Source organism: Octopus bimaculoides, chromosome 4 (assembly GCF_001194135.2).
Source record: "Octopus bimaculoides isolate UCB-OBI-ISO-001 chromosome 4, ASM119413v2, whole genome shotgun sequence".
Lineage (NCBI taxonomy): Eukaryota > Metazoa > Mollusca > Cephalopoda > Octopoda > Octopodidae > Octopus > Octopus bimaculoides.
This window is the reverse complement of record NC_068984.1, coordinates 76,482,195-76,497,236: the sequence shown is the minus strand read 5'-3', so window position 1 is coordinate 76,497,236 and position 15,042 is coordinate 76,482,195. Positions and strand designations below refer to the sequence as shown.

At 35.3% G+C, this 15,042-nt stretch overlaps 1 protein-coding gene across 1 annotated transcript in view; it reads right to left on the bottom strand.

Moving 5' to 3' along the window:
* Positions 1 to 15,042, bottom strand: part of LOC106878826 (cold shock domain-containing protein E1) — a 69,919-nt gene that overhangs the window by 22,685 nt on the left and 32,192 nt on the right. The window contains exons 4-12 of the mRNA XM_014928166.2: positions 14,256 to 14,352; positions 12,720 to 12,880; positions 11,623 to 11,780; positions 10,490 to 10,703; positions 8,122 to 8,178; positions 5,769 to 5,938; positions 4,768 to 4,939; positions 3,558 to 3,701; positions 1,676 to 1,808 (exon numbers count right to left, since the gene is read on the bottom strand). Coding sequence (XP_014783652.1) covers positions 1,676 to 1,808; positions 3,558 to 3,701; positions 4,768 to 4,939; positions 5,769 to 5,938; positions 8,122 to 8,178; positions 10,490 to 10,703; positions 11,623 to 11,780; positions 12,720 to 12,880; positions 14,256 to 14,352 — 1,306 coding nt within the window. The remainder of the gene's footprint in view (positions 1 to 1,675; positions 1,809 to 3,557; positions 3,702 to 4,767; positions 4,940 to 5,768; positions 5,939 to 8,121; positions 8,179 to 10,489; positions 10,704 to 11,622; positions 11,781 to 12,719; positions 12,881 to 14,255; positions 14,353 to 15,042) is intronic.

Sequence of the window (15,042 nt, the reverse complement as noted above, 5' to 3'; positions counted from 1 at the left end):
AGCAATAGGTATACCATGTTTTAACTATTTTCAGATGATGAGTTGAAATCTTCCCATCAGCCTGGCAAGTAACACAAGCAACAGCTATGTATCAGAGGCATGCTCTTTGTGTATAAGAACAGGCATTGTCCGGTCAGGCTAGAACAATAAGTAGCATAGATTGTATATAAGTTAGTCACACACACGCACACACACACACACACATATATATAAGAAAAGGATTTGAGACTAAGTATATAAATGGAATTGGTAAATATTACATTAAATTAATATCACAAAAAAATTAAAACACAAATACTTGTAGGGCAGACCAACAGATGATCATACAGCTACTATGCAAGAGGAACTGTTGCCTTATCACATATAACAAAGACAAACAACAAATGCAAGCACAACTACTCCTGACAAGACCTAAAGAAGCAACAAATGTTATCAAGTGAGAGGACAGTAGTGAGACAAGAAGACTAGGACTTCTGCATAGGCAAGAACAATGGATAAGAGGCAGATGTAAATGATAACAATGGTGTTACATATTCATGCTACACAGATTTGTTTGCTCTTCAATTTCAGATATATTGCTTAATTAGATAAAACTTTTTCAGACTATCAGCTCCATTTTTAAAAGCAAATGTTTTATGATATTTACATCAACACTGTAGTCCAAAAATTCTATGACAATGAACATTGTTTTACAATTCTTTACGACATTAGCTAGTCAACCATGAAACAGAATTAACAGATAATTTCCTATTTGTTAATTAGGTTAAGAAACTATTAATACCATGTTAAATACATAGATAATCTTCATTATCAAAGTGACCTAATCAATAAGTGGTGATTGTAGTTAAGATCATAAAATCAGAGTAAGAAAACAGTAGAAGTTCAAGGAACTACTATCTCACTTTGTAGCAACAGTATTCCCTCACTTTTTCCACACAAAATATAGACTGTATGAAACATAGGTTAAAAAGTATGATGCTGTATTGGACATGGAAAGTCTGCAGAGGCTGAAGTGCCACTGATCATCAGCCAATATCAACAAGAGAGGCAGCTGCATTAGTAAAATGTAAAGAATAATCCAATGACTGTTGAATGAAAGAAATGCCTTGTGCACTAGCAGCAGAAGATGCATGAGGTTAGGGAAAGTTGAAGATGCTGTTGGATCTAATGAACAAGATAACACAGAACTAAGATGAGTGGTTATATGCCATTTGGCAGATCCACTCAACCCAAGTAACATTGTAAAGCGGACATTGAAATTATGAAACCAGTAATCCAATACTAACAACTCAACCAGTAGACTTTCACAACAAACAAGGCTACATTGCAAGGACTTATAGTTATCTCTTCTTGCATCTATTTCACAGACATTAACTTCAACATTACAACAAACCCTTAAATAGAGAAAAGAAAAGAATGAATCAACAAAGAAATCTCTGCGTGATCATTCAGTATGCTAGAAATAGGAACCAAAGTTTTCTAACTTTAATGACTTGAAAATGAGGAGGTATTGGATAACAAATTTCTACATAATCTTAAAAAAACAAGGAGATCTTGGTTGGGGAATATATTTGATTCACACATATGCATGATCAGGGTTGACCTGGGGTTAAACATCAAATGAATAAAAAAAAGAGAAAAAAAAGATAGGCATATTTTATGAACTTCAATTTACCTGGGCTTTTGTGTGTTGCAGGCTCACGGTCAATTGTTCCAATATATTTTTCAGTAGAAATTGTAAGAGAAAGTGTTCGTTTGGGAAGCATTTTAATGCGAATAGCTATTTGCTTATTTGGTGATGAAGGATCCTGAAGTGGAGAAAAAAGACACAGCATGGTTTTAGCAAAGTATTTAACAAAACCAAGCTGATAAATTAATAAACAGGCAAGTGAGTCCCAGGTCACATTCCTTTCTTTATGATCCCAAATTTTCTCAATTCCACTCGTATTTTGATTTCTTGTCATGTAATTTTTACACTTTTATAATTTTACAGCGACAAATAGTGAAACCAATTTATGAAGTTAAATTATTTTATTAATTGCAATCAAATGAAATAAGAGATCACATTTCAGTGGCTCAAAACTTCTACTTGATTTAATACCATATACAGGAACAGGCATGGCTGTGGTAAGAAGCTTGTTTCTCAACCACATGGTTCGGGGCTCAGTCCCACCGTGTGGCACCTTGGGCAAGTATTTCCTACTATAGCCTCAGACCAACCAAAGCCTCATGAGTGGATTTGGTAGACAGAAACTGAAAGGCGGCGAGCTGGCAGAAACGTTAGCACACCAGGCGAAATGCTTAGCGGTATTTTGTCTGCTGTTACATTCTGAGTTCAAATTCCGCTGAGGTCGATTTTGCTTTTCATCCCTTCGGGGTCGATAAATTAAGTACCAGTTACGCACTGGGGTCGATGTAATAGCCCTAATCCCTTTGTCTGTCCTGTTTGTCCCCTCTATGTTTAGCCCCTTGTGGGCAATAAAGAAATAAGAAACTGAAAGAAGCTCATTGTGTGTGTGTGTGTGTGTACACATACATATAAATGTATATATAGCTATGCTTGTGTGTCTTTGTGTCTGTGTTTGTCCCCCCACCTACTACCACTTGACAACTAGTGTTGGTGTTTTTACATCCCCGTAACTTAGTGGTTTGGCAAAAGTGACTAACAGAATAAGTACCAGGCTTATAAAAACAAAAAGTACTGGAGTTGACACATTCAATTAAAAATTCTTCAAGGTGGCACAAGTAAAAGATATATACTGTTGGAAAGGCCAAAAGCACTTTATAACAGTTATAATTTTTTCCCTTTCCTCAATTATATTATGTACATATGCAAGTTATGTTCTCATATTTTATTTATTTTTCAGGTTTATATTATTTTTTAATCAACGGTCAATCATATCTAACAGATTCCATTAAATCTGGAAAGTTTTGATTTCTTGTCCAATTAGATTTTGTGTTTATTTAATGACTAAATAAATCATTATCTCTGCATCATTTATGTTGTTGTTGGCACTCCATCGCTTACGACGTCGAGGGTTCCAGTTGATCCGATCAACGGAACAGCCTGCTCGTGAAATTAATGTGCAAGTGGCTGAGCACTCCACAGACACGTGTACCCTTAACGTAGTTCTCGGGGATATTCAGCGTGATACAGTGTGACAAGGCTGACCCTTTGAATTACAGGCACAACAGAAACAGGAAGTAAGAATGAGAGAAAGTTGTGGTGAAAGAGTACAGAAGGGTTCGCTACCATCCCCTGCCAGAGCCTCGTGGAACTTTAGGTGTTTTCGCTCAATAAACACTCACAACGCCCAGTCTAGGAATCGAAACCGCGATCCTATGACTACGAGTCCGCTGCCCTAACCACTGGGCCATTGCGCCTCCACACATCATTTCTAAACATTTATAAATCATTGTAGTGTTCCAAAATTTCACTTTTGTCTGATGATAGGTTAAATAAACACTGAGTAACAGCTTGTGAGGTTTTTCCTCAGCTTCAATAAAACACAGTGTGTGTATGTGTGGGACAGAGAGAGAGAGAGAGTTATACCAACTTGTACTACTGTGAATTCAACTTCATCCTGCAGCTTCAACTCCTTAGTTTGATCAAGCATTTCACTAAAATGGAAGAAAACTCTGAGGTCGCGATCAGCACATTGTATGAAACCATATCCTTCCTTCAGAGTAGCAACAATGCCCTGTTGAATAAACCACATGAAGCATTTTAGTTAGTTATTGACAATTTCACATAATTTTCAGAGTCTAGTTGACATATATTTAACAAGAAAATACACCTATAAATGTAGACAACGGCATACCTATGGAATAAGAAAGGAATCTGATTATTTTTAATCACACGTTCAGTTGCACAACTGATTTGGCAAAATAATCCCTAGCCTAGCCTAGTTTAGAAGTATCGTACTTGAAGACAATTGTGAAGACTACTAGAACCAGGGTGTTGTTCTCTTTTTAATAAAACAGATGGGTATAATAAATGTGATTTCTAGCAAGTCAAACAACAAAACAGAGCACTTTTGTTGGGTCCATAATATTCTGAAGGTAAGATTATGTATTTTCCTAATACATTCACTCATTTGTTTCCATAATAAATTCATTCATTTTCACACACACACAAAGAGTAAAATAAAAACATGATTGTAATTAAGTGATAAAGACATGTTCTTTTATGCTCTAGAACAGTGGTTCACAACCATTATTTGCTTAAAGACCCTTCTGATCCTTATTTTACTCTACTGGGACCTCATACTCATTCAGTGTTTAAAAAAGAAAATTCAATTATATTTTTTTAATTAAATATTATTAAGAATTGTATTTAAAAAATTGTTAAAATATTTTGTGTATTGTAGAAATACAGTCAATTTATAGCACATAAATTGTAACTACAAAATCTCACATAGACTCCCAAGGATCATGTGGACCCTGATTGAGAGCCACTGCTCTAGAATGAAAACTATAATTCAAAGACACAAAAGATAGTTCTGAGATCAAAAACATTGTAGACTCTTACTGTTTTTGATAACAGGACTATCTGTGAGGAGTTTCAGGAATTCCCTTCATCAGAGAGAGAGGAGGAGAAAGAAAGATGCTTCAGGAATTCCTTTTGTCATAGAGAGAAATAGAGGAAAGAGACAGTGGGTGTGGTAAGTAAATAAGGGTAGGACTGAAAGAGAGATACTGGGGAATGGAATGATTCATTGTACAACAATACAAATAAATGGAGAAGTGTAAAGATATGACACTAACCACCTCTCTGGTTTCTTTGCTTTTCTCAAAGGTACAGTCAAGAAGTTCAATTTGTGTAGCTCGTTGTAATCCATCTCTGCGGTCTGTAGCAATATTAAATGCAACAAGATCGTCAACCTGTAATGTGAAGTCTCCCTTTTGGTCCTTGTCTCCAAATGGAATTTCAACTTGCCTATGTTAAAAATAATAAATAAAAAGAAACTGCTGAAACAATTCTTTGGGTTGATTATTTGATTCTGAGATGTAACAAACCAATAATAGCAACACAGATTAAAATTCCACTCATCAAAAGGTATACCTCACAAAACTGATGACAAAGTATAACTATTTGTCACTGTATCAATTAAAAAAAAACAATGGGAGAAAGAGAGAAGCAAGAAAGAGGGAGAGAGTGAGACAGAGAGAGAATGTGTACACTAATATACAATTATGAACATATATGTACACTCGTATATAGACATCACTGTCAGCATTTTCACATCTGCCTTTGGAGTTTCCAGCAATGGGATGAATGCGTGTCTTTATGTCTTGATATCATAGGATTGTTATAAACAAGCATCACTATCATAATCTTCCCTGTAAACATGCCTGGTCATGGGGAAATATTATCTTGCTTGGAAACAAGTGAAGATTAGCAACAGAAAGGTATCAATCTGTAGAAAGTCTGCTTCAATGAATTCTGTCTGATCCATGCAAGCATAGAAAAATGCATGTTAAAACAATAATGATCATTCATATATATATATATATATATGTGTATATATATATATATATATATATATATATATATATTACACTCTCTGAGTGGTTGGCGTTAGGAAGGGCATCCAGCTGTAGAAACTCTGCCAAATCAGATTGGAGCCTGGTGTTGCCATCCGGTTTCACCAGTCCTCAGTCAAATTGTCCAACCCATGCTCGCATGGAAAGCGGACGTTAAACGATGATGATGATGATAATGATGATGATACACACACACACACATATATACATAAAAAACATACCGGTTATCTACTTCATAAACAATTCTTCCACAAAGGGGATCTCCTTGACGACCTTTATTGGAATTTTTTAAGGTTTTCAGAATTCTCCCGTTTATGCTTTCAATAGCAACATCTTCGAATATCACAGTTCCTTCAGGTAATCGTGAAATATTTACAGCAACTTCCCTACCCTGAAAATGATAAGATCATTCATAAATAGTAGTAGTAAGAAAAAACATGACTTATATTTTAGATCTGTTTTACTGGGCTGGTTTTATAATTTGGTCAGAGGAGGAAAGGTCTCCAACCCAGGTCAAGTTCACTTGAGGGACTTATGCAAATTGGTTCTATTCAGTTACAAGATACTCAATTACCCAGAACCATGATTGTAAAACAAAATTCTAAGTTATACAGCCATGTCTGAGCCTGCAAAGATCTGGAATGCAGTTTCTTTTTTTGCCTCAAAATTCTAGATGCTACTTCATTAAGATTTAGTTGCATAGTTTACCACTTAAGGGACTTTCTCCACTAATAACTGCTTGTAACAGAGATTATTATATTTTCTCAAAGCTTTTTACCCAATGTCTGTTTAACTAACAATATAAAACAGATTCCACCCCCAAAATAATCTGCACCATGTACAAATCACAATATTTTCAATTACTTAGCTATAAAGGAAGGAGTACTCTGTCGGTTACAACGGCAAGGGTCCCAGGTGATACGATCAACGGAACAGCCTGCTCATGAAATTAACGTGCAAGTGTCTGAGCAATCCACAGACACGTGTACCCCTAATGTACTTCTCAGGGAGACTCAGCATGACACATAGCATGACAAAGCAGGCCCTTTGAAATACAGGTACTACTCATTTTTGCCAGCTGAGTGGACTGGAGCAACATGAAATAAAGCATCTTGCTCAAGGACACAACACATTGCCGGGAATCGAACTCACGACCTTACTATCGTGAGCCAAATGCCCTAACCACTAAGCCACATGCCCTCACTTAGATGCTACTTCATTAGCTATACCAGATCAGTGACAGCATACCAGGTATATTAACTCTTCTTTTACAAGATTCCATTTCATAGCAACTGAAAATAAAGTTCAGCTATCAGAAAAACCATGCCATCTATTGAAAATCAGATCTACGTTAATCAAGTTCAGGTAGAAGTTCATCATAATGAAAGAGTAGTATTACTTCAATCCCCAAAACAAATAAGTTTTACATATATATAACCAAAACATACAAACACAAGCCTATAGTCATGTCTATATTATAGTCATATCTTACCTCAATGACTACCACCAACCTTGAAGATGAGATATTGTTTTGCTCTCTGGATATTATTACACTAAACTTCGTTATTTTCAATTTGATTTTTTTTTTAAATTTTGATAAAGCATGTATAACAGAATTAATCCCTAAAACCTATGAGTTACTGCCCTTTACAAACTCAGCAAGCAAGCATTTTTTTTTTCTTTCTACTATAGGCACAAGACTTGAAATTTTGCCAGAGCTCAACTAGTACTTCTTTTATCGAGTTCAAAAGGATGAAAGGAAAGCTCAACCTTGGCAGAATTTGAACTCAGAATACGAAGTTGGCATTTTTTCCCCTGTGTATTTTGCCCAGTGGGGTAATGTTTCTGTTAGGTTGAGGCCTTTTAAAGTACAAATAATAAAGATTACACAGACAGCATACAAACAAAAGATGCAGCCTAGAAATTTTCTTCATTTTACTGAACAGTTTCAAAGCCAGAAATATTTAAATATTCAGTACTGTACTTGCTCACTGTGGAATTGAAGTTACCATACACGCTATACATAACTGTTGTTTGAGACGTCTGCCAGAGAAATCACCTAGGTTTAATCCCAAAAAGGAAGGCTTTCTCATAAATAAAATTTATATTGGAAGTGAAACCTTCCCCAAACACACATTCATGTAGAAATTACAAACAATGTTGTAGGAATGAAGGAAGTCACACACCAAGATAACATATATTCTCAGAAAATTAGCACTGAGTGTTAATGCTGTACTTTTCTTCAAACAAACTGGTAAGTATTATAGCTATAAGATGAGGTTTATGTCTTGCTGCTTGACTGACATAAACTTATAATTAACTAGGTGAGTTTACATCGTTAACAATACTAATGTTGTTTTAATGTTATATTTTCTATTAAATAAATCTTTATGAGATAATCACACTTTGAAATCATTATTCTCATGCTGAAGTGATAGTTTCATTCCGAAATCATTAGTGGCGAGGTATCATTTCAATGTAAAACTTGCTTAGTTTGAATGACAAATACTATAGTAAAATAAAACATATTCATTTGAAAAACAAAGGTCATCGAAATAAAATTTATACACTTACATCATTTTCTGGTTGGTTACTGTTTTTGTGGCTATTTAATGAATAATCCCATTGTCTCTACAAAAGGAAAATTTTAACATTATTAAGTGACATATTTATTATATCAGGACAACATGTAACACACATTAAGCAACATATACCACCAGCAGGGTTTTACAAAGCATGCAACACTTAATCCTTATTCAATACAACAGTGTTGCTGCTGTCCAAAGTGAAGAAGTATGCTCTTTAAAACACAGTGAACTGACAGAAATAATGAGAGTTAAAAGACTTTTGACAGGGATATAGCTACAGTAACAAAATATCAACCATCAATCCCTCATTTGGTAGCCTAGGAACCAAACAATCCCATTAGCCAACAAGAAATTTTACAATCACTCAATCTACTAGAAATAACAATAAAATTCCTCATGAATCACAGACTACCATTCTAGAGAAAGAGAAAAAAAAAACAGAATAGTACACAATAACAAAAAAAATAATGAATATGGTATGACCACCGTTCATCATAGGTCATCTTAATCAAGGCTGAGCAGGTGTTTATAATAATAAACAACTATCAGCAAACTAATAAAAAATAAAAATAATAAATGTCAAATTTGACTAATGTGAAACTGATATCAAAATGTCAGACTACAACATCAAACACAAGGTTACTTATCAAACTCTTGACCTGAAATTACAGGCAGTATCATCAGTAACTAATGTCCATTTTCGATGTTGGCATAGACTGGACAGTTTGACAGGATCCAAAAAGCCTGAGCTCTGTGTTGAGCTCCAATGTCAGCTTTGGCACAGTTTCTACAGTTGAATGCCCTTCCTAATGTCAACTGTTTTACAGGTACCTTTTTATACAATTAACAATGTGCATACTCGACAGAGTGTAAGTACCTTGAGAGGAAAGTTGGACCTAAGAATCATCAGATGTGGTGGGCAAGAGTGACAACTGCGCTGGTATGGTCATGTGGCGAGAATGGATGAGGATAGCTGTGTGAAAAAGTGCCACACCCTAGCGGTTGAGGGGAACCTGTGGAAGAGGTAGACCCAGGAAGACCTGGGATAAGGTGGTGAAGCACGACCTTCGAACATTAGGCCTCACCAAGGCAATGACTAGTGACAGAGACCCTTGGAAATATGCTGTGCTTGAGAAGACCCAGCAAGCCAAGTGAGGCCATAACCCATGGCCTATGCCAGGGGTGTAACCAGCCCACTTATGCGTACCTTTCCTTCCTTGGATACTCAACTCTGCTTGCGAAGATCTGTTGAGGAAAGTGAAATTGAAATCAAATTCAATCACTGGTATCCGTGCTAGTGGAGCACTAAGAGCACCATCCGAGCATGACCGTCGCCAGAGCAGCTGACTGGCTTCTGTGCCGGTGGCACGTAAAAAGCACCATTCAAACGTGATTATTACCAGCATTGCCTTACTGGCACTTGTGCTGGTGGCACGTGAAAAAAACATTCGAGCAGGGCACCCAGCTGTAGAAACTCTGCCAGATCAGATTGGTGCCTGGTGCAGCCATCTGGTTTGCCAGTCCTCAGTCAAATCGTCCAACCCATGCTAGCATGGAAAGCAGGCGTTGATCATGACGATGAGAGGTTGCCAAATAACTTGCATGACAAAGAAAAGGAAAAAGGCCCTCAAATGAATTGGGGGAGGTGATGCTGAGAGGCTAAAGTATTATAAAAGGACAAGCACAAATATATGGCTACCCACATTATATAAGGGTGGGTGGGAGAAAATGGAAAGATAAAATTTATTATTTTGCCCAAATTTCCAACTTCCCAGCTCAAAAATTCTTCTTCTAAAACAATATAATATATAACAATATACTCTTTTACTTGTTTCAGTCATTTGACTGTGGCCATGCTGGAGCACCGCCTTTAGTCAAGCAAATCGACCCCAGGACTTATTCTTTGTAAGCCTAGTACTTATTCTATCGGTCTCTTTTGCCGAACCGCTAAGTTATGGGGATGTAAACAAACCAGCATCGGTTGTCAAGCGATGTTGGGGGGACAAACACAGACACACAAATACACACACACACACACACACACATATATATATATATATAAATATATACAATGGGCTTCTTTCAGTTTCCATCTACCAAATCCTCTAACAAGGCTTTGGTCAGCCCGAGGTTATAGTAGAAGACACTTGCCCAAAGTGCCATGCAGTGGGACTGAACCCAGCATCATGTGGTTGGTAAGCAAGCTACTTACCACACAGCCACTCCTACACCTATATAAGGTAACATTCTGAATGAAGTTAAAGCCATGTATTTAATATCCAAGTAACGCATTAAAAACAACTTATAATTTGTTTAGTTAGTCATTGAAGATTAAAAAAAAAAGTCCAACTTACACTTCTTGACTGAATTTGAAATTCTACGTCATCTCCAAGAAGCAGTTCACTGATATCGCCTTTATATTCACTGTAGTGGAAAAATATTTCTTTCACAACATCAGAACGCTCTATGAAGCCAAAGTTCTCTTTCATCGAACAAACGACACCTTGATATTTCTCTTGATTTTGCACCATGACACTTTCAAGTCTTCGAGCTCTAATGTTACCATTTCTGAAATAATTTTGATAGAAAAATTTGCAGAATATATTTAACATTCAGATAAACGATTACAAGACTAGTAAAGACTGATAAATCTACTAACATCATATTTTATGTTACTTACTTCTAATTTTAAAAATGATACCTGCTATTTAATTGACAGACACTAATTTTCATAAAGGATTGAGTCCCCCCGCCCTCTCTCTCTCTCTCACTCACACACACACAGATTGTGGAAAAGCAGAGGGATACTATTTTGATTTTACCTAAGATAACACACACATTACTATTTCTGATTTCAGTGGTAGTAAAAAGTGACATAGAAAATTATAAAAATACTAAAAAATGACTTCATGCTGTATAAACATTTACAATTCCTTGGCACAAAGCGATAAGGCAAAAGTAGATTTTTATAAACATACTTTGTATATTTATGTAAAATTATGGCAAAAGCAGTCATAAATTTGCAAGACATTTGAAACATCATGTTAACAGAAAATAGTATGATACAAGTGATAAGAGGGCAAAAGCCTTTATCAAATGCATCATAATTGTGATGGGAGTAAACTAGTGCATCAGGTCATCAACCTAATTTAAAGAGAACATTTCCTAGTTTTAAGAATTTATTTCGAGCTTGGCAACATATCTATAAATCTCCCAAAAGACAATCTCAAGTTTAAGGTCATATACAGTATTTCACGGCTAAATAGAAAAATGGTTTTCAGGCAGCTGAAGCCCACACTTAACAAAGATTGGTTACTGGACCAATTACAATGTAAATAGTACATTCCACCAAAACCAACAAAGAAACATATTGAAGTCCAGAGTCTTGCTAAACCACACAATGGCTATATGGACAATGATTTCAAATGACTTAATCAAAAAGGCAGGAGACTCTCCATAACTTCAATATAGTCACTGTTCAACTCACCTTTTATCAGAAGCAATATAAAATCTGACTTGATCTCCAGCTTTCAATTTCGAAGAACCATCAATTACATCTTCTAAGCCATAAGGAAGGAAAAAACATTCTCCATTGTGTAGATACGTGACTCTACCAAGCCCATCCTGATTTCCTGACACTGTGCCCTATAACAAAAGTGAAGCATTTAAATAAGGCTTTCCAGAAACAACTATAAAATAAAACATTTAAATTTAATATGCAATATGGTGCTTGGTTGCTGCATAGATTATAGATTTCAATGTAAGCTTGGAACCATAGACTTTACAGGCTATTCTTGCCAAAAATATAGATGTCACAAGCAGATTCCCAAAGCAGTCATTGAAGGTCTATCCTGTCCCTAATTATAAAACAATAAATCAGTGGGATCTTTTTTAAGTAAACTACCTTTCAGTATTTGTCCAAGAAAGTGGATGTTAAACGATGATGATGATGATGATGATGATGATATTACATTATCAGGTAAAAGTTTGTTCTTACTACACTTTTGAGTGTAAAGCAATAAGTGGAAATGGTAGAGAAAACAAACACACACAAAAAATATGTTCAATTAAATGGTTATCCACAAAGACATGTTGCGTTATACAAAAATTTTTGTTATTGCTTGTTAAAAGGTTTGAATTATCATCATCATAACATCCACTTTTCCGCATCTGCAGGGTCAGACAAAACATTTGAAGCAGGTTTTTACAGCCTGATGCTCTTTCTGTCATTAACCCTTAACCTGTTTCCAAGCAAGATATTTTCTCTTATCCTTCAAATAGCAAAGAATCAATGATCAGAACATATTTACAGGGACAGTTGTAAACAAATAACACTGATGAACAGTGACTATTTTCGATCACATATGACAGGCTTCTTAGTTTCCATCTACCAAATTCACTGATCAACACAGGAATATAATAGAAAACCCTTGCCAACAGTACTATGCAGTGGGACTGAACTCAAAGATACATGGTTGTAAAACGAATTTCATTCAATTATTATATAAATAACATTTATTATACAAATAAAACTTGTACCATTTCCATGCAATAAACTATAAAAACTCAAAAGAATAAACTTACATTTTTGGCTTTAACTGGTTTTGCTTCTTGAACTATAGAGCCTTGAAAACGTTCCTCACTTAAAATTTCTTGAGAGGATACGCCAGGGTCAATTTTTATCACAGAACATGCAATCCGCTTCCCAGTTCGTCGATCATACGACAACTGAAACTCAACAGGATCTACATAAAGAAATGGAAAATGAATAGCTTTAAGAAATTAAAGAAATTAACCACAAGCTTTTCAGTTTTGATATTTTTAAATCCAAATTATTAAAATGAGTTGATAAGGTTATAATTCCTAGAATATAGTTATCCTCATCTTTCGATAAATTCATTCATTACATTCCGATAAATTTTATCTCAAATAGTTAACAGATATAATTTTTGGATGTATACATAATCCCAGACTGTATCTGAACCCAAACTATTAGCACTCATAACCTACAGTGACAGTAAGTACACAACATGATACACAACCCTCACACTTTACCTTTACCGAGTCAACAACTATCCTCAAGTTTCTACCATCTTCTTCCCTCTTCATAAAGTGGTGTTACTCAACTACCATCTACATAAACTTTCTATACTTCATTTATCATGAGCTTCTCGACACATGGACCATATTCTCTGGGGTTAAAGAGTCATGGCATAATGTTACACAACCAACCACTTCATTCTCCATGTATTGATAATCGTCAAAAAAATATCATGGTTTGCAGTTAGTCCAACAATTTCTTCCTAACAATTTGAGTAGCTAACGTTTATCTTTAAACTAAGAGAAAGGATATCATTATCCAGTAGGTCACTGGCTTATATAGGGTTACAATCTTCCTAGTGGTTAGAATGTTATTAACCTTCATTTAGAAATAATAATTTCTAGCTCAACTTAGTCTAATACCATAGAAGAATAAGGCATCTGATCACAATCAGTGATAAAACCGTAGTATATATACAAATATTGGAAAAACATGCTCAAAGATATGATTAAATAATCTGAAAAATTATAATCATATTAGCATTTCATCTCAAACATTTAATCATTTGCATATGTCTTTTCACTAATCATTGTTTAAATGATGCAAGTACATAAACAAATAATACGCTATATTTTCAAACCAAGATGTTTCAACAACTCCATGCAGCAATTACTCCATACTTAATATTGAAAATTGTACAAAATTCTAAATTACCAGGTCATCCCATAAGTTCTTATGGGATGACCTGATAAAAGGAGTTATAAAAAAAATTATTTATATATCATAACGTACCAAAACCATGGTTAGAGATGGCAGCTGATTCTATGGTAGAAACTTTCAGGTAATAGGCTAAAAGTGAGAACTGTCAACGGTAAACAGAGCCATTCATCTTCCCAAAGTTCATAATACATAGTTTTACGCACACACACACACACACACACACACACACACACGCAATTTGATGTAGTTCTGTACACTGCATTGCAGTTGAGTTAAGGCATAGTGTTTGTTAATATTTATAAGCCAAAACATCATTGAAATAAAACATCATTGAAATAAAATAGAAAGCATCAGCTTACCTCCAACTTTGACATTTTCCGCATTACCACTGTATTCACTGAAGTGAAAGAAAACTCTTGACTCTCTTTCGTTACACTGAATAAAACCATAGGAATGCTGAAGAGACAAAAGAAAATTAGAATCATAGAAATACAGTCTTTTTTTCAAATGGCAAGAGTTAAATATTAGTTTCAAATTTTGGCACAAGACCAGCAATTCCAGGGAAGCTGGTAAAGTCGATTACATCAACCCTAGTGCTCAAAATGGGACTTATCTTATCAACCCCAAAAGGATAAATGACAAAGTCAACCTCAACAGAATTTGAACTCAGAACGTAAGGACAGATGAAATGCTACCAAGTATTTCGCCCTGTAAGCTAATGATTCTGTCAGCTCACCACCATTACTACAATATGAAATAATACCTGTTACTTTTTCTAATAAGACTTAGAGGCGAAAGGGCAGCAGCTATGATTTAATTTTTTTTTTTGCAGAGCCTCCAAGGCTGGGGGGGGGGGGGCAAAAGAAGCCATGACTTGTGGATTACAGCCAGCAGCACACCAAAGTAACAAATTATCCTTAGAACAAACACTAGGTCCAAATGCTTGCACCCAAGAGACAAATAGTTGTGTTCAACTATTTGAGTATATGACTCAACTGCACTCTTGAAAGTTATTTTAAATACTATACCTAAATATAGGTACTCTTTCATACATTTTGTACCTAAATAAATATACTTTTGTTTGATTATTGTTAAACTTTTCATACAGTTTTGTATCTAAGGATATGAGCTATCTTTTTGTATCTA